The sequence below is a fragment of the Balaenoptera acutorostrata genome, chromosome 15 (assembly GCF_949987535.1).
Source record: "Balaenoptera acutorostrata chromosome 15, mBalAcu1.1, whole genome shotgun sequence".
NCBI classification, from domain to species: domain Eukaryota; kingdom Metazoa; phylum Chordata; class Mammalia; order Artiodactyla; family Balaenopteridae; genus Balaenoptera; species Balaenoptera acutorostrata.
The window spans coordinates 52,849,762-52,874,288 of NC_080078.1; the positions used below are offsets into that span (position 1 = coordinate 52,849,762).

At 40.2% G+C, this 24,527-nt stretch overlaps 1 protein-coding gene across 15 annotated transcripts in view; it reads right to left on the reverse strand.

The window, feature by feature from the left end:
* The window catches only part of PLCB4 (phospholipase C beta 4), a 414,289-nt gene that overhangs the window by 82,292 nt on the left and 307,470 nt on the right, over positions 1-24,527 (reverse strand). For all 15 annotated transcript variants that reach the window (XM_057529618.1, XM_057529611.1, XM_057529619.1 and 12 more), the window contains 8 exons: positions 23,414-23,493; positions 20,608-20,661; positions 14,917-14,998; positions 13,845-13,945; positions 13,136-13,193; positions 6,219-6,327; positions 2,154-2,364; positions 1,072-1,165 (listed from right to left, as the gene is read on the reverse strand). In XM_057529618.1, the coding sequence (XP_057385601.1) occupies positions 1,072-1,165; positions 2,154-2,364; positions 6,219-6,327; positions 13,136-13,193; positions 13,845-13,945; positions 14,917-14,998; positions 20,608-20,661; positions 23,414-23,493 (789 nt within the window). The remainder of the gene's footprint in view (positions 1-1,071; positions 1,166-2,153; positions 2,365-6,218; positions 6,328-13,135; positions 13,194-13,844; positions 13,946-14,916; positions 14,999-20,607; positions 20,662-23,413; positions 23,494-24,527) is intronic.

The following is a 24,527-nucleotide window of genomic DNA, read 5'->3' on the forward strand; positions in this document are numbered from 1 at the left end:
TGAAAGTCCTTCAGAAAAAATGCAAAGTAAGTAAGCACAAAAATAGATAAGAAAATGAAAGACTGTTTTTAAAGTAAGTGGAACAAGGGAGGTTCTGCCAGAGAAATCTCATTATATGGCACCGTCACCATTTGAAAGCAGAAAAAGTAGCATGAAGGAAATATTAAGTGGAGAAAACATTTTTCTTGACTTTCTCTGAAAAACTGGAAGAAAGGAATATAAAGGTAAGATGCTTGCGAAGATGAATAATTCGTTTTCTCCACTCCATCTCTCTGTTTCCACAACAGTTTGGAAAAGGCAATGGTGAGGTAATTTTAAAACTTACCTTGGAACCCTCCTACACTGTGGTTGGGAATGTAAATTGGTGCAGTCACTATGGAAAACAGTATGGAGGTTCCTTGAAAAGCTAAAAATAGAGCTACCATATTATCCAGCAATGCCACTCCTGGGTATATATCCGGAAAAAACTCCAATTCAAAAAGATACATGCACCTCAATGTTCAAAGCAGCACTATTAACAATAACCAAGACATGGAAGCAACCTAAATGTCCATCGACAGAGAAATGGATAAAGAAGATGTGGTACATATATACACAATGGAATACTACTCAGCCATAAAAAAGAATGAAATCACACAATTTACAGCAACATGGATGGACCTAGAGATTATCATACTGAGTGAAGTAGGTCAGAAAGAGCAAGACAAATATCATATGATATCACTGATATGTGGAATCTAAAATATGACACAAATGAACTAACTTATGAAACAGTTTTTCTATGTCTGTGAGTCTGTTTCTAACAGTTACCAAAGGGGAAAGGGGGTGGGGAGGGATAAATTAGGAGGTTGGAACTAGCGGATATAAACTACTATATATAAAATAAACAACAAGGTCCTACTGTATGGCACAGGGAACTATATTTAATATCCTATAATAAACCATAATGCAAAAGAATATGAAAAAGAATATGTATATATATGTATAACTGAGTCACTTTGCTGTACAGCAGAAACTAATACAACATTGTAAATCAACTATACTTCAATGAAAAAAAAAGAAAACACTTACCTTAAAAAGGATATCTGTGCACATTGCTTTTCCATGAGTTATTATTGGCTCTTGGTCCTCACCTTTTCCATCCCAACAGTCAAGTTCAACACATCTAGGAACATTGTGATTTACCAATATTGAACCTTTACAATAAAATAGCATGTGTACAAATGAAAAGACATCAGAATACGTTGTTTTCTATAGAAGTAGAAAATGGAATGAAGGAAGTAACACGATTATTTTTTGGAGGATGCAGGTTAAAATCGCACCAGGTTGGTGTCATCAAAAAGGGACTATCGGAGATTAAGAGAGACAAGAGATGTAACAAGCAGTGAGGTTCTGGATGAAATCCTAGTTGTGACAAAGCTGTAATAAAGGACAATTTGGGGACAACTGGGAAAATTTAGATATGGGCTGGGTTTTAGAGGATGTTAAAGAATACTGTAAAAATTTTGTAGGTGTGATGATGTTACTTTGGCCATAAATTAAAATGTTCTCATTGTTTCAGTGACTCATATTTAAGTATTCAGAAACAGCTGTAGTGATGTAGTTAAAGTCTTTTAACATATTGCCATACATACAGAAAATAGTGAGTTGAAAAAGTAAGTATTGGTCATTGACAATCAAGAAAACAATAATAATGTAACTACATTTCTTATTTTTCACTTTCAGCATTTTCACCATATTTTAAACCTCAAATATTTTCCAATTTCTGTAAAATTAAAGCCATTTAAAATAATCTTTATTGTCTGAGAATGAAATTTTAGAACTTTGAACATTAAGTAAAGCTAAATTTGCAAGTGCCTAGGACCAACAGGAAACTTAGCATGACTTCTTAAAATATGCCATTTTTTTGGTAATGTTGGGGGAATATTTTAAATTTACAGTAAACAAACATCTTTTGACCCATAGGAGGACTCTAGACCTTTCTGGAACAGATACCAATTTTCCTTTCTCAAGGTTAAATGGCCATCGTAATCCATTAAAGAGAAAGACAAATGTCCTTTTCACTCTGAATGCTACTTCTATTTTTCAGAGAAAACTAAATTCAATTGAAGAGCATCAAATCCAAAGAAGAAACAGTGTATTGAGTTTCTGACCTGCAACCAGCCAGGAGGACCTGTCTGTACATTTCTACTGAAGACTTCCCACCAAACTGTCTGCCAGTGAGATAGGTGTTGTGGGAAGAGCTGATGAAGTAGTGAGCCAGAGGGTGGTCCATTTCTTGGTAAAGCTCTAGGCGATCTAGGAAGACTGGGGCATTTTCATCTGACATCAGGTATCTGCAAAACCCATCACTTGATATTTGGCCTGGGGGGAAAAGGAATATCATGGAGACTTATGGCTCTGAAGATACACATCTCATGTTTTATTCATGACATTTGAGGCAACTTAAACAGGAGGAGTAAAAAATTCTTCATAGTCTCTTTCCCAAGAACCTTCCTCTTTCAGAAGTTGAACGAAGTACCCGCATTGCATAAGTAATCTAATGCTTTCCACAAATAGGAGGCATCTGCTTTCACATCCATGATGGCAAAACACTCAGTTCCCTAAGTTCAAAAGTGCAGCACCAGGAGCCAGATTCGAGAAGGGATGAGTGGCCTCTCTGGATTCAAATAATTCCATTTTCCTATTTTATCTAAAAAATAGGATATGGGACCAGTGAGATGAGTATTCAGTGGTCATTGAAACGTGATCCCAAGAGCCACCACTCATCTCAGTCACACCTTTGTGACATGGGACAGGGCCGGTGTCAATATTTCTGCATCTTCTCCTACCCTGTCAACCATCAACAGCTTCAGCTTCTTGCATTTACTTAAGCATTTCCAAGTTACAAGCTGGTTTCAAGCTTACAGAAAAGTACAGATCATAGCAGGATAAACAGCCATGGATCTACACCACAGCCTTGTTAGATCTTAACCTTTTCCTATATTTGCTTTACATTTTTTAAAGAAATGCATAACTACAGATGCCCATGAAGCACCCTGTGTGCCCCACCTCAATTCCATTCAATTCCATCTTTTTATTCCTAGGTAGACAGCCAATAATCTAGTTTTTGTGTTTAACATTCCCAAAATGGTTCTGTAACTTTATATGCATTTATCCAAAAAATAGGTAGTTTTGACTATTTTAAAATTTATATAAAAGTTACCCCATTATTTGCAGCTTGCCATTTTTCCTGTTTTTTTGTGACTTATCTAGTTAATATAAGTAGCTCTTGTTCATTTATTTTTCACTGAGTAATGTATAGTAGAAGTATGCAGTGTGTAGAGTGTAAAGTAGTCCATATGTGAATATACCACAATTCATTATCCATCATTCTGTTGATGGATATTTAGGTCATTTCTATTTATAACTAAACGAACTGCAGTAAAAATTTGTGTGCCTATCTCCTTGGACACATACATTTATACTTTCCCAGGCACTGTGATAGATGCAGGATAGAAGAAACAGACAAGCCCTACCTTCATGAAACTCATATATTATGGGTGAGAGAACAAATAAATTAACAAATAAATATAATGTTATGAAAATGCTAGAAGGAAATAGAAAGCAGGGTATCAAAGTGATCAAGAATGACCAGGATGTTGTGTTTGCTACGTGGCCAGCAAAAGCCCTTCTGACGAGGTCACATTCACGCATGCGGAGCAAGCCTCATGCACCCCTGGGGCTGCCCCATCCTAGACAGAAAGATCAGCAAGTGCAGAGACCATGTGATGGAGGGGAAAGTAGCTAGAAATGAGGAATCCAAAGGCTACATCGGTTGGACTTTAGTCTTCATTAAGTACTTTGGATCTTATTCTAAGTGTGCTGGGAAGTCTTTGGAGCATTTTGAAGAGTGGAAGAACATGATTAGATTTGATTTTAAAAGGTTTACTCTGGCTGCTGTGTGGTACATAAATCATAGGGCATTGAGGAAAGGAGAAGACTAGTTAGAAGTCAGCTGGCCTCATCTAGGGAGAGATGATGTAGGATCAGATAGTCCAGTAAGTGTGGAGACGGTGAGAAGTGATTTATTTTCAGGATAGATCTTGCAGGTTTTGTTGACGGATCAGAGGTGATGTGAAAGAATAAACAAGTCAAGGATGACTCCAAGAGTTTTGGCATGAAAAGCTGGGTGAGTCACGGTACCATTTTCTAGGCTGGGAAAGGGACAGGTCTGTGGATGGGGACAATCAAAGCATATTGTGTATATATATATATATATATATATATATATATATATATATATATATATATTTGAAATGCCCACTCAGCATCCAAATGGAGAGGTCTACTATACAGGTCTGTAGTTTAAGAGACAGATTAGGAGTGGAGAGTTTAATCTGAAAGTCATGTGTGTATAGAAGAAACTTAAAGCCATTGGCTTGGATGAGCTCATTCAAGGAGTGAGGATAGAAGGAACAGAGATCTGAGGACTGAGCAGGGCCACTCTGACACCAGACTCGGGAAAGACACGGGACATTCTCTAGGGTACGTACTTGGAAGTGAAGAGGCTGGGCTGTAGGAGAGGCATATTTTCCACTTTATTATTGACAAAATATTCATCAAGGTGGTTGTTTGTACCCATTTACACACTCAGCATAGTTGATAAGAATGTCTTTGGCACCACATTCTCACCCATACTTGATAATGGCAGACTTTAACATTTCTGTCATATGTGAAATGGTGAAGCTATGCTTTTTAGATGTGTCAGTGGTAATTTCATAGACTTTTAGGACCTCGGAGGACCTTATACAGAATAAAACACACCTCTATCATAACATTTATCAACCACCAAGGCACTACTGAGTCATAGGTCTTTCTCCTTCAGTAGATCACAACCGCCTTATTTCATTTTGAATCCCCAGCACCTAGCACAGTGCTTGGCTGTGCCTATAAGGATTGAAAGCAGGGGACAGAAATACTAATTGAATGACTGCATGAACCCCACCATCTTACAAGCAGGGAAACTGAGGCCTACGAATACAGTTCCTTGCTCAAGGTCACACAGCAACAGGGGATGCAACAAAAATCACATCACCTCCCACCACTGCAAAGTACTAGATTTTCTGCCAAGCCACTCCTCCCTTCACTTAAATCACATGCCATGTGGACTTAATTATGATACTCAGGATATTGACAAAGAGATAAGTGATGAAGCAGTCTTGCTGAAAATAGATATTTGAGACCCTGCAGAAAAGTGTAAATGTATGACTATAATGAAGGGAAAACTCTGTTGGGCTTGGAAAAATATCAGGGGTAAGGCCACATGGTATGGTGGGCCAGGCATGTGTATAAACAGGTTCTATGTGGGTCCAGAGAACGTACAAATCTTTCAGCCACGCTCACTGAGATACAAAAAAAAAAAAAAAAAGAACCTCTATTCTAAAGAGGAGGCCATGATACTCATGGGCAGATGGGACAGAAAGAACTTAACCTAGATCTCCCTTCACTCTCCACTGAGACATAAGGCCAGAGGCTCCAGGTCAGGTATCTCCTGGCACTCCCTGGAGATACTATATTAGCATCATCACTCCCATCCTTTGCAGGTGTTTCTCATGGCTATAGAACCAATCAAATTTCCTCTCCATACCTTTCCTTTGTTAAATGTTGGAATGAACAACACATTGTTTCCAAAGTTTCACTGAAAGAGGCAAATGCTCAGAAACCCCAACAATTTGCTAAATTGATTCCTATTTAATTTCATGTCAATTGCATTTATCTTCCATACCAGAGGTCAAATGATGAGTAAAAAGGCTGCTTAAACCGTGTATTAAATTTAGTTAGCTTGCAAAACTAAAGGAAGAAGAAGAAGGCGTCAATTTTTATAGCAAATGCCATTGTTTTCATAGATGGCAAACAGAAACTATAATTGGCATTTTTACATTTTAAGCACTATGCAATACTAAAGATAAGAAAGTACATGGGGAAAATATCACTATAGTTTAATAATAAATTTATCATTACACTTCAGGCAGCACGAACAAATTTTGGTGTAAGGTAAAATTTATACTTAGAGCAAGGAAAAAAAAAACAAAACTGTCAGTTATCAATCCTTGCCTCTAGATAGCTCCAAAGCATTTAAAGATACCTTTAACTAAAAATTCAAGGACTTTAAAAGTTGCATATGTCCTTGATTTTTTTAAACAAAGAAAAATTCTCTCTTTTTTCGCTTTTCTTACCTTTTTTCTTCAAGTCTTCATCAGGCTCATACATCTCAATGATCTGCATTGCCCTTTTAGCATCATAAAATGGGAATAAAATTTCATTCAATCGAGGATCTCGTTGATGCTATGATGAGAAAATAACTCCATTTAGGCTGACATTCACCCTTGGGCCAGTACACATCACTAAAGTATGTAATTTCTAATATAAGATATATCTAGAATATCATGTTTACAGTTACAAAGAGAAGATTTCACTTTTTTCCTGTCTTTCTTCCTAAAATAGACTTCAGAAACGTCCAAATTTGGTAGTAGTTTGTTGGTTCCCCTCACTGAACTGAAGAGGGAGAAAACAGAAGATACTTTCTTTCTTCAAAAGTTGACGGACAGAGAAAACGGTATGGCATTGCCATACCACAGGCAAGACATTTGGCATAAGTGCTTATAAAAAGTGAGATCAAAAATCTTAAAAAAAAAAAAAGGATAAACAAAAGCAAAAATCCAAAAAAACCCCAAATATATAACATACCCATTTAAATGCCAAACCAAAAACAACAATAACAAAAAACCCCTCCAAAACCCTAAAGTTAGACAGGCAAATATCATTTTATTTTCATTATGTCTTTCTACATGAATAAAAGATTTCTTGGGAACTGCAAACTTCATTCTCTTGAATCAATATTTATCAAAATGAACCCATTGTAATAGGTGAAAATTAATCAGCACAAGGATATTTACAAGCTCTAAACAAAATGAAAATTTGTGTTTAAATATCAGTAGTTCAGAAATTCTATTTCACTATGAAATCTAACTTGGTTTGCCCCGAGGAAATTCTCTGGGCAGAAAGTATGTAAATAATTTGGAGGTTGGTGATGTCATTCTTTTCAAATCAGCACCTATATGCTCCTGGTGCTATGTTATATGAGGCACCAGGAGCAAAGCTATTTCTGCAGTTCTGTCATCCTAACTTTACAGCAGTGATGAAAAAAGTCCAACTTACTAACTGACTCAGCTACAATCGTGTGTGTGTCTATCTGACTATCTTTCTGTACCTAGAGGTAGTGGGGCCGTTAAACTTCCTTATTGTTCGTGGTAGATTAGAGGACCAAACACTGCATCCTTGGTCATCCATCAAATAAATAAATAAAGGAAACTTCAATGGAATAATGGCATATAAGCAGATGTGAGCAAAACTTGGTCAGTATGTAGGACACCAGCAACGACTCTTTACCCAAATATATGCACAGACTTTGAAAAGCACTATTGAAAAAGTATTGAAGAAACAATTGTTAAAAGTTCATATGGATCTCCCTTCCCCATTTGTTTTGAAATGATCATTTGAAGAGTGGGGCACACAGAATGAATGCCTTTGGCCAACAGAACACTTGATGTAATTTCCTAAAGCACTTGTGGCCTAGCCTGCTCTGATCCTCCCACCTCCCCACCGAGTTAAGAGTGTTAACTACTAAGGAATCAATATCTCTTTGTCAATTTATCCCAATGAAGCATGCTTCTGTTGGAATCTAAGAAATTACAGCTCACAACAGCTCACATCCATGCATGTGCTAGAGCAGAAACTGTTATATGAGCAACAGGCCTCGAGACCACAAAGAAGAAAAGTCCTGGGGTATGCAGAGAGATGGTGCAGTGGACCACGGAACGCCAAGCAGGTGAAGGCATGCTACAAGACATCTTGTTTAGGAAATGGATGCTGTCATGCAACTCCAGAGCCCCTACCCAAGGGAATGATAAGCAGAGCTCTCTGGTGAGAAAGCATTGTTTTCAAAACAAACAAACAAACAAACAGTACATTTTCTAGGCACTTTCCTTTTCAGTCTCTGAAAATAATACCATGGAAGAAGATGGATGTGGCAGGAAACGGGCCTTTTGAGACCCCACTGCAGTTATGTTCATGGTTGGCCACTATACTAATAAGGTTTTCTGCCTTATTATAATTAAGTCTTTTAATCTAAAGATATGCTTTTGGTAAGTGTTCTGGACTTATGGAGATCATGGGGCAAATCCATATGAATTTAAAAGTGAGAGAAAGAAGAGACTCAGCTAAAGAAGAAAGAGGCAAAGTTGGGAAAGGAAGAGAGGGAATCCAGGTATTCTTAGGTGCTTTTTATGTACAGAGGTATGTGGGTTCTAACCCGGTGCCCCCTGTAGTGTGACCTGTGGATGGCAGCAGTAGCATCACCCTCACCTGGGAGCTTGTTAGAAATGCACATTCTTGGGCCCCACTCCAAATTTACGAAACCTGACTCTCTGGGGTGGAACCCATGAATCTGTATTTTTACAAGCTTCTCAGGTGATTCTGATGTGCTCAAATTTAAGAAGCACTACTCTAATATGTAAAGGTTTGCATTTCAATATATTTGCATATCCGTAGAAAAAAAAAAGTACCTAAGTTCTGCAAAGGATAGAAGAATGCTAAATGTTTGAGATGTCCTCCCAATTAACCCCCATCAAAATTTATCAGAGGGCATGATATTCACTAGAAGAACATCCCCCTATCAGAAGCAATAGCCAGGAAAACCGAGTACTTAAAATGGATGTATCATAATCCCCTATTCTACTTTTGCAGCAAATAAGCATTAAGAGAAGACAATATGAAATTTCACTTGTCTTCACATCTGCTCCACCAGATAACTTAACCTTTTACTTTCCTGAAAATGTTCACGTTTCAAAAAGGAAGCACAGTGTAATCTGGATAACCCAAAGGCAAGGAAAAAATGGTAAAACTTGTATTGAGTCACAAAAATATAATTTTATATGAGAAAACAAAGAGGAGAAAGATCATTTCCATGTAATCTCAGAGTAATAAGGTTGCAGAAGATTTCCACATGGACATAAGGACAGTGGGGCAAGTGCTTCACAGCTCTGAGGGAGAGACCATGGGTTTTCAGTTGGGATTTGGGGTAGCAATGTACAGAGGGCATCCACCCCGTGATGGCCATGGCTTTGTAAAATATGATACTGAACAGCTTCCGAAAATAGTTCACAGAACTGTGCCCAAGTGAACAAGAAGGTAATGAACACGCCTCCTTTATTATGTCCTTACTTTTATTGAGAAAAGACTTCAACTGGCTTCAATCCAAGCAGCACTGGGAGAGAGATGTTGACATAAATAATATTCAAAAGAGATATAAAAAGATAAGGGAATAATTGGTAAGGTTTATAGCACCAGATACTTCCGTCTCTCTCTTTGCTCATGCATTAAAGAATAAAGATATTGTAAATGGAAAGCAATCTTGAGCCCTTTATTACATTCTTTCAACTGCAAAATAAAAAATAAAATAACAAATCAGGTTTAGCTCTAACGTGATCCTATGATATATGTGAGGCAGGGGGAAAGATTACCAGCAACAAGAAAATAAAGCTAATTCTTGATTGTTGTGGTTATCTAAAATCTCTGCCTCTCTTTCTTAATTTGACCTCTTTCTCCAGCTCTTCATGCATCTCTCAATTCTGCCAGCCCTCAGTTGTTGTCATCTTTGTAAGAAGTCATATGGAGAGTGAAGGCAAAACTAAAATCAATTTAGCTTCTCATTAGGAACAGGGAAAGAGAGGTGAAACTAACTGAAGCCAAGAAGCTTTAATTAGCCCTGATACATAGAGAACTGAGTTGGTGGCAGTTTCCAACCATGTGCCAGCTCATAGTGACAGCCCCCACCAGCTCTCCTGGACTCCAGTTTGCTATTTCCATAATATAGGCAAAGAAAGTTTCCCTCAGCCCACTGGATGGGACCAAGAGACATAGCTGTGGCAAAATTTTAGATCCGAGTGGAGGATTTCCATGACTAAGTTCATTATGGAGAATAATAGGTTTATGCTGCTCTCACATTCTTTCCATTCACACTAAGCATTCCAAGGAGGAATCCAGCACTTCACAAACTCTAATGTGCAGACAAATCACCTGGAGATAATGTTAAATGCAGATTCCAACTCAGCAGGTCTGGGTGGGACCTGAGATTCTGCATTTCTAACAAGCTCCCTGGTGATGCTGATGCTGCTGGTCCCCAGATCACACTCTGGGGAGCAATGAACACGGACGTACGGAGAAGCAAATGAGCAGATCTAAAGCTACTAGTGAAAAGCTAGTAAGTGGTGACGGCATGGGTAGAGAGCAGGTGGTACAAACCCCTACACGGCGACCAAGGCAGTAAATGATAGTCTCTCCTCACCTTCCAAATTCCTGGAGATACACATTAGTACACTGAACAGAAAATTTCATATAAGGAATAAAGGGATTTACAAGCTGGAAGGTGGTGGGTGGCAGCATGGCTTTTGCTAATATAAATGGCATTTTTTTCCTGTTACCTATTCTAATTGGTTAATGCTAGTGTACATGTGTGTATTGACTTTTCTTTGTTGATCACTTATTTGGTTACCTTGTTGAACTCTCTATTTGTTCAAAGAGTTTTTCAGTTGATAGTTTTTGATATTCAGGTTACATAATCATCATCTGCAAATAATGAATAGGGCCTTGTCCTTTTGTGTTCCTGGGATTCATTTATTTTTTCTTGTCTAATTGCATGATCCAGGTCTTCTAATATAATGTTGAATTCCAGCTTGTTGAGACTATATGGCTAAGGCATTTTGAAAATGTTTAGGTCTAAGCTTTTCAAGTCAGAGACCCTTACATTCCAATGCCTGCTCCCTTCCTGAGTGAACTCTGTCTCCTTTCATTATGGGTTTTGATGGTGCTCTGCCCAAGGGGTGCTTTCGACTTTGGAGCAATGAGAGGGACAATGGTAGGACTCAAAGAGAGGGTGCAAGGCGCTGGCAGAACGTTCTCTAAGTTTGACAGCCTTCTTCAAGGAGACATTCAGATATCTGTCTAGTTCTTCCAGCTGAGTTCACTAGGACAGAAAAGGAAGAGATTCAGGGCAGACACTTTGATTAAAAATAAAGGCTGTACACTTTCCTGGGCTGTCTTGTAGTTTCTGTGACCTAAAGAAATCTAGAATCACACTGATTCCATGAGTCCCACCCCCCCAAATTAAAGGTGCCACCTTACTGTTAATGAGAAGCCAAACAGAAGGAAACATGAGTAAATGAACACTACTGGCCAGTGTAATAGTGATAGATAAAAGCTTACCAAAGAGTAAGTATTTTGAGAAAGAATTTGGATGTCAGAGCCAGAAAGTATGGGTGATCATACCTTTTAAAAATTAAATTTTTTGTCATAAGACTCATAAGAATGACAAGAGTAGTTATCGGGTAGGTCTACAGAAACCACCCAAAAAAGAAAAGGCATGAGATAAGCACCCATGAATGCAGCACCTATTCTGAGGACTTCAGAACTGTTTCCTCATTTGAACAGTACAATGCATATTAAGTCTCTGTCATGTTTAATAGATGGCTGGGTACCAGCTTCATCCCAGAGCGCCCAAGAGGCCTTTTTCTAGGCAAACTGATGAGGTGGTACATCTTCTCTCCACTAAAGCACCTTCCCTCTTTAGTAGAAAGCAAGATTTTTGCCCGTCTCACCAAAACATAAGGTGACCAATGACCCAAAGTACATGAAGAAGCTGAGGGAGATAACACAATACATTTTTTAAAAGAAGCAGAAGATGGGGAAAGGGTTAAGGAGGCAAAGCAAGGCAACTTAACTTCCAAGCAACGGTGGCGTAAGAATGTGGATAATATCTGGGTAAAGATTATGAACATAGTATTCGCATGACCAAAAACTAGTGGAGTGAAAAACTTGAAATGTTTTCAAGTAAAATAAATATTGCAATGTACTGAAAGGATTATTTAAAAGTGGAGGCATCTGCACTGCTATATGGGGGAACTTTTCTCTCCTGCATCGGTGCTTCTAGGCTCTGGTTACGATAGCTTCTCAAGTGCAACCCTACAAATTGGGAGCTACTGAGCCCTGACAGGGAAAGAAAAGAGAAGCCCTTTGGCAAAGATGTGATCTGTGTCTGCAAACTGGCAAATCACAGTCTACCTGTGGTCTTTTCTTGAGGCAATACCTCATATCTGGCATGATACTGCCTTTCCTAAAGTTTTCTCTTTATAAGGTATAATGGCTAACATCAATTGTTTTGAAACAAAAATATACTGTCCATTCCTCACTTAAAGTCTTCTTATTATTAATGTGTTAGACAAAAAGTGAGTTTCCCTTTTTGGATTAACAAGAGCTTCAATGGGTTTCACTGAAGAGAAAACACTTTTTTGAACGTGTAGAGGAAAAAAGAAGTTAATTTTAGTTGTAATAAAAATTGCAACCTTTACGTGTTCTGAAATATCTTTCTCTTGGGCTTAAGCAAATTTTGTCAATCAGTTTTGGTTGTTAAGTGAATCACGTTCTAAAATTAGCTCTGAGCTTGTTATAAAAATAAAAAGGAAAAATTTAACCTGCCGTCTCATTGGCCTAATATGCACTATATTTTCACCCAGGAACTCCATGTTGTGCTTGTTGTCTAAATATTCTATTCGAACCTACATATTTTTCTTACATGCAATCCATTAAAAGACAAAAATAAAGCTTTTCTAGTCCATGCAAAGGTATGAGGAAAAGTTAGCAATGGAGAATCCAACTATAGTGTGGTAAACTCAATCCATTCTCTTTCTATTTCTTATAAGTAAATAGAAAAAAAATAAGTACCTTAAATATCACCTTGCAAAAACATAGACACATTTAATTAAATGAATATATTATCAAATTCACACGCACACACAGAACCGGAGCTACACATCACAGCAAGAAACCAGCAAAAAAGCAGTGTGCAAAGCCAATGAAGAAGTGCATGGACACACGAAGGCAGCAGCTGATTTTTGCACCTGGTAAAGCCATCATGGAAAGATCAGCAGGTCAGAAGCAAAGCGAATGAAGGTGTAGGATGCAGGCATGCAATGAGGATGCTGGAGGAGGGCAAGCCACTGCACACAGACTGATGGAGTTAATGTATGAAAAAGCTTACTTCATTTAGAAAGCTCACTAATTGGTCTACCGTTAAATAATCAGTTTTGTCTCCATTGCTGAAAAGAAATTTATTAGAAAAAGTAAGTTTTGGTATATGATGCTACAGGAGGTACGATTTACATGTTGACATTTGTTGATGATAATTCTACACTTATTTTCTAACCCTGAAGTAGTGGTGAACTCTTAAAATGGCCAGAGACTGTTTGTGAGGGGGAAAAAAAAAATAACCCAACAACAACAACAAAGGAAAGAAATCATTCCCACTAGCTTACAGAAAATGTCTGCAATCCCTCTTTTGCATTATCCACAGGCATTATTATAAAAACAACATGTAAGTCATCCATTTGAAATAATTGGAATGAATGGACTTTTCAACAACATAATAACATTCCAAATCGAATCTTGTTAGTTCACATAACGGGTTAATACCTAAAGGAGCAAGTTAACATTGTAGGTAGTTAGTAAAGCCAATGCAGGGAGGGGAGGGGGGGAAGTTCCAGGTGCTACAACTAACTTACGTAAAAGTTTCTCAAAAAATCAGAGCGAACTTTTACACCAAATAAACTAAGGGGTGAAAATGTAACCCTGGCTAGATATTTCTAGATACTATCAACATACTATTTGAAAATATTAGGACAAAAATGTTTTTAAAATCTAAAAATACAAGGATAACATTGATGTGACACTTTCTCATAAATGGAACTTACATTTTTTTAAAAAGATCTTCTATATCTGTCCGAGGACAAATCTTTTGTGTCAGTTCATAGAACTTTTCATAAGTAAATGCTGCAGGTTCAATTTCATCATTCTGGAAAGAATAGAAGCGTGTCATAAATCAGGGCACATTTTTCTCTCCTTGGAGGATCTACAGAATCTACAGGTTCATGAAGCAAAGTGATGACACTTGGAATTCCAGAGCCTTCATCTCTGATTCCTGCTGATAGGAGCCAGGAGGTCCAGCCATTGGCCAGGCCTCTAGAAGGTGGCATGTGTAAATGAGCATTTCTAGTTACCACGCATCCATGGTTTGCATGTTCAAACACTGGCCACAGCTGGGCTTGCTCTGGGAGACACTCCACAGAACAAATACAAAGAAACATTTTTTCCTTCTCTCCTTGAAGGAGAAAAGCAAGTGCCTGCCTAAAGGATGCTGACTAAACCAAGCCCAATGTTTTCTTATGCTTATTTTGTGAATTTTCACAAGACCACATGAAGGGGATCCTATAAGAGTTTACTTTTCATACTGAACTTCATATTTCAAATCGGATTTGTTAAGGCAGCAACAGGCTTAAATCTTTCTTGCAGTTAACACGTTAATTGCAATTATTTTAAATCCAAAGGGCCACAAACACAAATGGTATGTTTGGGGAGAGGTGCTTCAGAAAATATCGCACAGCCATCCTGAAGAACTGAATTTATGAGCCATTTTTCATGCTGACATTGTACATGGTCCAGGCAATGTTGATGGGTTTCTGTAAAATAAGCTTTCCATAAGCTGTGTGAAAGAGCAGGCTGGCTGTCATTTCCTTTTCTTAATAAAGTTGACAACAACATTTGGAAGTACACTATTTGAATACTAAAACGTTTAGGTTAAAATGCCCAGAAAACAAAAGGAAGGAAGGACAGAAGGAAAGAGAATAAAGGAAAAATTGACTGTACTATGTGTGACTGAATCTAATTCTGAATCTAATTGAATCAGTTTAATACAATCTTGTTTATTACATGAGAACATAAATACACAAAGTGGTTTTAGAAACACATTATTAGATTAATGAATACCTTTCCACTGGGAAGACCTAGCTCCTTGAGTGCTTGAAAGATCACCTTTTCTGTTTTCCCCGATGCAAAGGTTCTGGTAATACTAGGGCAAAAAAGAAAAAGAAATAAAGTTACTATTAATTCTGTTTCCTCTGATGCAAAGATCCCATTAAAACTAGGAATGGTGGGATAGGGGAGAAGAAAAAGGCAAATAAAATTACTTTTCATTTTTAGGTATTTTTCACTTCCCAAACTAGCTCCTGCAATGTCCCTCTGGTTATCAGAGCTGGTTGTGCCAGTGTGGTGACTTGATTCTAAGACAGGTGGTCTCTCTGGCTACTTGTGAATGTAAGATGCACCAGGGATACAGACCATTGGACAATCACAATAATAAGTTTCGATCCTATCAAACTGCTTTCTTAGGAAAAAGGAATGTGGCAGATGGAACAGCATGTCTAGAATAAAACCTCATGGTGACAATATCTTGACTTGGGGAAAGGAAGGAGGTCCCTTAGGACACAGCATGTGCCTGCGATCACCCTTACCTGGCTTCATACTACAGCTGACACACATTATCAGACATATATATATATATATATTTTTTTTTTTTGAGCTAAGCACCCTTTAGCTACTCTGACATGTCAGCTGCCTCAAGGATTGGGGACTTTATTATGAAAGTGTCAGGTGTCAGGGACAGGGGTGGCAGGGGAACAATTAATTATTCAATGTTTCAGCAGAATCTTGCCATTCCCCTGAGACACAGTATTTTTGAATAATGGTGGTTCCTTTGAATTAGTACTGTGTTCATCAAGGCTAGTAAGATGGATAACACCTTAAGGAGCATATTTCCGGATGATGATAAAAGTAGGAGAGAGACTCCTGATAAATGAATTGGTGACACTCAGAACGAACACTATTGAGGAGACGACTTGGACTCTGGAATCTATACTTGACTCTGGGCCATGTCTTGGCCACCCAAAGAGCCTTCATTCACTCCCTGAATGGAGGCCCAGGTGATTTGTCACCATAATAACTTAAAGTCTAAATCAGAAGTCCAGCCTCTGCTGGAAGACAGAGCTTACTTTCATCTGTGAAGCTTGGCTTTGGACCGCCTTCCCTGTGAGCACAGGAGGATCTGTACCAGCGCCTCCCATGCCCAACCTTGTCATGCACTCCACCGTTTGCGTTAAGTGGAAGGCAAGCTCTCAATGTAAGCAGTGACCGCCATTTAATCTTGATGAGTGGGAGAAAGCACCACTTCAACTGCAGAGTACAACTTCCCAGAAGAGATTGGGAAGAACTAGCTGTAGGTAAACGAATTGCTATGTGTTCATTCAAAGCTTTATTGTTTCATACGTGGTCTAAGAATACTTCAAGAAGTACAGTTTAAAAAATGTTTGAGACAGTTGTATTCAAATATAGGGAGGCCTATGAATTCTCTTTAACAAATCTGCAGACATGGTACAGCATATATGTATGACATTAAGTAAACCAGTTTCTAGGGTCAAGGGTGCTATGCCCACATTTTCCCACTTCTCTAGAGTTCATGGAATTTTCATACATTGGACTGAGTTGAGAAGCACTTTATCTGCTCTTTATAATAGAGGAAAGTGGCTATTCAGTGTGTCTTTTTTTTGAAACAGAGTATGTATGTGTTAATGTGAGAGCTGCAGGTTCCAGCAGGATTTGGGATGTCTGGCATCTGTAACAAGGAGGAAACTCTCTGAATAGCAATCTCAGGGGAATCTCAGCTAACTCGAGCTTCTGTTAGGTTTCAACAGGCCTCATAAAGGAGATGAAAACTGATGAACACGGTCATGAATGTAGCAGGTGTAGGGCCTGAGCCTTTCTGGTGAAACAACCTGGTGTTGGGGAGCGGGTGGAGTGGGGAGGAAAGGGAGAGTTCGTGGAATAGAATCTTGGCTGGGGCTTGGGAAATGCCAAGAAATAGGAAGCAGAACAAGGACGTCTTTTGGGAGCAGCCTGTCCAAGCATTTGTGGGAGATAGAGAAACTGAGAGAAGGAGAAAATAGGGTGCCTAGGGCCAGGAAGGAGGGAAATCCACATGGGAATATATCAGTGAGGGCAAAGTCAGAGCCCAGAGACATGACAGAAGATAATAAAGGCAAGAGGTGGGACTTCCCTGGCAGTCCAATTGTTAGGACTCCGTGCTTCCACTGCAGGGGGCACGGCTTCGATCCGTGGTCAGGGCACTAAGATCCCACCTGCCAAGGGGCCAAAATAAATAAATAAATAAAGGCAAGAGGTGGTATGATGGTCAGAAGGGCTCATTCTCACGTCCATCTTTTCACGAGGGGGCTCGGGCTGGGCAACCTCAACACAGATTTGCTCCCCTCATTCTAAGAGAAAATAGGAGCAAGGAAGTAGAAGAGACGGAGCTCCTTTATTGCCTTCTCTACAGGCAGCTTTCAGAGTCATTCTTGGGCCTCAAAATGGATTCGGCTTAGGGGTGAGTGGGTTGTGGTGCAAAGGTGAATTCTCTGAGTTTCCACTTGCATCGGAGGCCCAGCATTTAACCAGGGTCCTGAGAGAAAGAAACACACTTATCACAGGCTGGGGGCATTTCAGAAACCATCGAGGGCATTTCACGGGCATGTAGAGTGTGTATAGGGACTGCAATTTATTCAAGCCTTATACACAGCCCCAAAGAGTACAGCTTAGTGCTTTGTAGCTACAGGTGCTCAGAGTTTCTGTTGAAGCAAAATACACTACCTACCCCAAAGGAAATGCCAGAAAAGCAAATACCCTTAAGTGGTACCCAGTCCATCTGATTAAATTCCCTGTTCCAGCAGACCTTACAGGCAACCAAGACAGCAATGACCCTAGAAACTCAGGGAGTCTCACTCTGCCCTCAAAGGGTCTACAATCTATCCAATGGTTTTAATACCATCTTCTGAAACAGTCAAGGAGTGTTCATGAAGTGAAGCCCCCTGCAGAACCAGACCCTCGTCGTAGGCAGGCTGGGCCTTCAGGATGTGGATGGATTATGAGGGAGTTGGGCTGCTATGACCACCCCTGAGGTCTTAGCCCTCTTAACACATCTGTCTCCCTTGGGACTCCTTCTACTCGTAGCCGTTGGTTCCAACTCCATGTTACAAGGAATGGGAAATGGCAATTAAAAAAAAAAAAAGAGTGACCTTCAAAGCTTTGGTCTGAGTGGATAGGTAAATTGAGTGTGAGTTTGTAAGTTTGGGAGAAAGGCAGACTGCATAAGATGATGTACAAAGAAAGAAAAGAGAAGAGGGAGGTAAAGACTTTCTTCCCTTATTCTTCCTGCAGCTTCCTGGACATTAAATTTTGGTTACATCTCACAAGGAGGGGCCACTCTCAAGCTGATCTAATGACCCTGAAGCCAGATCCCCTCTAATATTACACACACACTACACTAATAGTTTCCATTTTAAAAACTCCAGAATTATAGTGATGAAATGACATTTTAAAGTGTTTATTCTTCATATCCATTAAAACATTCAGAACAATTTCCACCTCGCCCTTGGCAGCTCATCCACATAAAGATTTATCCACTTTTTGCTGGCTTGGTATCAATTCTCCATCAACTCTGACAAACTGCCCCTGGATCACAGATGTCTTGTGTCAAACACCTGTTAATGCTGGCAGGCACCAAAGAGTTCACGTCAGAGAAAGCTAAAGAAGAAGACAAAATATCTAGGCTATTTCTACAAAAAAGAGGGTAATAATTTTGTATGTGAACATGCTGCACAAAGATCTTTGAAATCAGCAAAGGCTTCCAAGCTTGTGTAACAATGGCTTGATTCATAGGATGTGTACAGATGACACCAGAACTGCTCATTAGGAGTGCTTTGATTACAATCTATGTGTTTCTATTTTGTCCATTTCCTGAACCTTATCTTGGGAGAAAAATCAGGAGAGCAAGTTATGTAAAAACTGATTCAACCTACATTTCTGGTCTTCACACTGCTATCTGTGCTAAGTTTGGACTTATTACTTCAATACTGATTTTTAAATAAAAATGCACTATATATCTGGCAATAGCTGTAGGATGCTGAGATACATTAAAATAATTGTCCTGCTATTCTCAACAGAGCAAAGGGCTTTAAATAAAATAATGATCAGTGTTAAGTGACTTTGCCAACAACCATCAGTCAAGGGTGTTAGTGGGGCTTTTTTTAAGCTTCTAAAGTAAACACAAAATTGACTTGCTAGTAAGTTATTAAATAAAAAGCAGAGAATCCTACATATAGATTTGTAAAGACCACAACAGATGCATGAGGTCAATAACCTTGGAAGCCCTCAATAAAAGGTTAAATAAAAACAATACTGCCATGGTCTTCTTTATGATGTGTATGCTTTTCATTTGCCCATTGATACATCAGTGTCACATGGATACCTTAGTCCATGAATGTTACAATACATGGAGTTAAGGAAAATGATGACCTCTAGGATAGTTCTGACAAATGTGAAAAGAATGACATTGAGGGAGTATGGAGATACTCTCAGAGGGATGCAGAATGGAAGCTTCAAGTCTGGGCAGAGGCAGAGGGAAAGGAGAGGCAGAAAGGGCTGAGTGTAATCAGTGGGTCTCGGCTCCAGTGCATTCCCTCAAATGCTGTGCAGCTGGTGACCTGTCCACCTCATCTCTGAAAGATAGAGCGGTTCTTAGACACGACTCCACCCAGTAGTTCTGGGTTTTGTCTGTTATTTGTTGTTGGCCTCTTTGCTAAAGTTTCCAGGAAGAGGTCAACTTGAATACGAGTTGGGAGAATTCTATAAGAGTGGGTCGGTATCTGGGGGACTCATGTTTAATTCAGGTTCCTGAATCCTAATATACCCCTGGTTTCATGTGGGCAGCAGATGCTCTGGGGCCCAGTTCAGCTTCTGGAATTTTCATGAAATGCTTACACAAACACCAACGAAAAAAAAAAACAAAACTTGGGGAGCTGGGCAAAGAATTCCCATCACTACTGTCACAAGAGCTTCCAACTGGACCCACAGACTATGACCCTAACGCTGGAAGGAGTGGAGAGGCAGGAAAAAAGAGCATGAGAAATCCTCAGAGGGTGAAGCACATCAGCTTAAGTACTGAAGCACAGGTGTGAAGGCCGTTTCTGGTTCATCTTCTCTTCATTCTTGACTCCACCCAGGCTTTCCTGCCATTTTCTCCCTTGTCTCTGTTACCTTGGGCAGGGTGAGGAGGGAAGTGACATGGGCACTGAAGGGCATGTGGTGTCAATGATAGCATACCCAGACACCATGTCCACTCGTCCTGGGCACCAGAGGACCAGCGAAGCCCAGAATGAGATGCACTGTCTAGAGGCATCACACTTCCTAAGACACGTCCATACACTTCCACTGTAGGTGCACAATATAAACTTCTTTAATTGTAGTTAAAGGTTGTTCAGGGAAAGTAGGTGAAATATACCTGAATCCTGAAAACCCACTTAGTTGAAGATTAAAAAATACTGCCACATTTTCAGATGTTCTTTAATTTATCAGAGTTAATGCTACCCATTCGGAGGAAAAATGCAACTTTACGTCCATAAGTGGTTTTTACAAACTGAACACAGCCTTTGATGATGTGATTCAAACTAAGCTTCCAGAAATATCTTTAGTTAAAGAAATTAACAAGTCCTTGTGGGGGGCTCTCTCTGTGGGCTGGTATCACAAGGGCTGACCCAGGCTGTGCAGAGCAGACAAGAATAACTGACTTACCTCCTAACTGGAATTTTCCCATTTGTGTTGGTCATAAATGCCAATTTCATCCAGCTGGAAAACAACAGTAACAACTGTTTTAATGTTTCTCAGGAGAAATAGCTTCAATCTGGTTAAGAACTTTAAAAGAAAGTTCATTCAAACAAAGAACATTTATTTGGAAAACCAGAGGCAATTACACACTGTGAGATGAATTTACTGTTGTCAGATTTAGCAAACAGAAATATAGGACTCTGTTAGATCTGAATTTCAGATAAACAACAAATAATTTTTTACTACAAGTATGTTCCAAATATTGCACAGGACGTACTTATACTAAAACATTATTTGTTACTTATCTGAAATTCAAATTTCACTGAGAGTCCCATATTTTATCTGGCAATCCTAGATGAATCAGAAAATTGGGAATTTGCATGAGCAAAGCAAATTGTAGGCACTTATTTGGTGACTGGTTTCGTCCTTGATTGTTGCTCTTTAATAATCTACTAAGGGGGTAAGAAATGCAAGTGCATGGTAACACCAGCCAGCCTAGTCTTGAGGACAGTGGGGACCCCCTCCGCCCCAGCCCCAGAGGCTGCTCTCAGTGTAGTGAAGTACAGATGGAGAAGCAGGCAGGTGTGAGCCCTTAGTGACCTAATCCTCACAGCAACTGGTGGATGGGTGGACACCAGCTCCATAAAGGGATCTGGATCCTTAATTTGTAATAGTCAGAGAAGTTCATCAACTCAAACTGATGGTGAAAAATGCCTTGCTTTCCCCAGGGGTTCATGACACATGGAGACCCAGAACATATATTTGTCCTTTGGTGCTTGGACTATTCTTAGCCACTGACTCCCATTCTCACTGTTTCCAGTTAATAACATTCTAACAATCTGCAGAACATGATGATTTGGTAAAGTTTCTGTCTTAAGTCAAGCTTCCTAGAAGCACACGTGACTACTTTTAAGGGGATGGTTTCAGGACCACAGGAGTGAGGGAAGCAGACAGGCAGGGAGGAAGTTACACAAAGCTGGGCTCTCAGCTGGAGCTTTGTCCTGACGCCACAGGGAGCTCTGGAGTGTGATCTGCACCAGGCTTGGTGGCAAAGGGGCTGGCCTCTTGTATACTGTCTCAGCCTGTCATTGGCCATGGGCTTCCTTCCAGAAGAAGGGAGGAGTCTAGGGTCAGCCCTCCTTATCCGTGGGTTCTGTATCCGTGGACACGAAGGGTCAACTCTAAGGGACTCGCGTCGGTGGATTCTGGTATCAGCAGGGTTCCTGGAACCAATCCCGCAGAGACGCCAATGAAGGACGGTGATCTCCTGGGCTCGGTGACTCCCCGTAGGCAGAGGGCAATTCTCTGGAGAAGCGGGCAGGTGTGAGCCCTTAGTGACCTAACCCTCCCAGCAGCTGGCGGATGGGTGGACACCAGCAACAGAAAGGGATCTGGGCAGGACACCAATGAAGGCAGAGAAGATCTGGTGTCCAGATACAAAGACTTGGGTCACTCAGGCATAAGCGGGCATGCCAAAAGTCTGACGCTCTATAACTTCAAAGTATCTGTTGGGTTGCTCTTTGTTTTTAAGAAAACATGCCACAGCAACTGCAGAGGACAAGGAGAAGCAGCTGCACAAAAAAATAGGAATGTACGAGACTAAGTAACTCCCTTCTGATAAGACAATGGGAAAAACACCAGAAGGATGATGTCAAAATCAAAATAACTAATACTAATCGAGGAGGGATGGGGAGCCAGGACCCAGGGTAGGTGCTCCCCATGACCTTATTTCCTCTGCGTGGAATCTTATGAGTGGTGTCACCACCTCCATTCACAGATGAGGACAGTGAAGCACAAGGTTAAGAATTTGCCAAGAGGGACCCAGCAACGAAGTGGCCAACCTGGGATTTACAGCACAGAGTCCATGCTGTTAAAGCACCTGCCAAAGGGACCAGAAGTAAAAAGCAAAATGCCCGAAGGACTGATCTCTCCTCCCATCGCCCAGAAGTCCAAGGAATCCCACCCTTGGTGCCGGACCTGGGCCTGGCTAAGAGATGCAGGCTTATCCCTGCAGATTCTCAGTGTGGTTCTCTCCTGCACCTCATAACTGCCTACCAAGGGCCCTGTCATAACAGGTGGCCCCACTCCTCCATGGATCACTGCTTTTCAAACAGGCTGATTTGGGCTTTAGCTAGAATTTCTACTCGAGTAACTTTCTTGTCACCTGGAAAGAATAACTTCGTAGGGTTAAAACCTACCATGTCATGCAGGTCCTCTCTGAATTTTGAATACAGTGAGCTGGAGTAAGGAAGGCCTGCTTTCTGAATTTCAGAAGTACCTTTGGATCCCTGATTGGGTGCTAAACAGTCCCTGGGGCCAGTGCTCCTTTTCCACTGGAGCCATCGGTGCTTTTGCAAAAGTGCTTCTCTTGGCCACACTCCCCATTTCTCAGTGTCATGCAACAGAGACTCCAGCTACATCAGCACCCAAATATGGCCCCAGGCATGCAGAGCTATTTATCAGTAGACTCAGTCTCGGGACACAAAGGACAGGGCCCACAACCCAGAGGATACTGGGGAGCTGAGGTTCCAGCATCTTTCTGCCATCAACTATTCCTTTCAAATAGGTTTCAGGCTGTGGGCTTATCACACATGCCCTGCCAGGTGGCATGAGGAGTACAGGTGTGTATTGGTCAACATCTTCTCCAAGGTCAGGAGCATAGAGGTGAAGGCAAGGAAGATGCTGCCTGGTCCATATACATAGACTTCATCTCCTAATCTGACTGTTTGTTTGATAACCGCCAAGAACAAAGGATCATGCAAACAAAACTCACTGTTTCTTGAGGCATGTCATGGGACTGACATTGTTGGCCCTGAAGTTGTGTATGATGGATCTCAGGCCTTCGACCCATTGCTGAAAGAGAAAGAAAAAAGTTTTCTTGGTGAGCAAATCTGCCAGAGCTAAATTGGGTGTTTTTTATTAGACAGCTCGTATCCATTTTGTGTAAGAATAATATAAATCTTCTTTATCTCCTTCCTGCCACTCAGCCATCCTCATTCCACACGCTCATATTCTATGCTTTAATAAACAGCTTTCATTCTTTCCATGAAGATAAATGTGGCATCTACAGTGTCATTAAACACTGGGTTGTCACAAAGCAGTGCTGCCCACTGATTGACTTGTTAAGCCTTCTATTTGCAGCCTATTTAAATACAAGCCCCTTTCAGTTGCTGGCAATATTAATTATTTCTAAAGCAACATTATACAGTACATGATGACATACTTAGCTACTCTCATTTTAGAGCATGAAGGCATTCGAGGTTCACCCATTTTATTGTGTGATTCTATTTCAATGTAAGAATTTGCTACCTATCTTACCTGTCTGTGTTTTCCAGCAAAGCCTTAAAAAGTAAAACAGGCATCGATGCCAGGGTACCCAGAGCAAAGAGCAATGTGCTTGCATGATTTCTGTATAAGGACTTGGACCTCGGTTTTAGTTCATAACATCACTCCATGGATTTACAAGGAAACGTGAAGAAGACTGTGCGTGGCAGTAAAGGAATTTGGGTTTCCAAAGGGCATTTTACTAGAAAAGGCTGGCCCATGAATTAAGGCCCACTCTGCCCTTGGGTCCAATAACTGATGCCAGTGAATGCCATATCAAATTGCTAAAAATGAGAGTCACACTCTTGGCAAAATGCTTTGAAGCAAACTGATACTGAGGGTTCAAACAGAACTTGAACCCACACACAAGCCAGCACCTTACCTTCTTAGGTTTTTAGTCTGCTGTAGCTCTGTGCTGAGGAAGGGAAACTACTTTGGAATAGACAGTAATGTAGACATACAGTCTTCCTGCCCTGTCCAGCATGGCAGCCACTAGCCGCATGTGGCTAAATTAAACTGAATAAAGATTAATTAAATTAAATTAATTAAATTTAAACCTAATA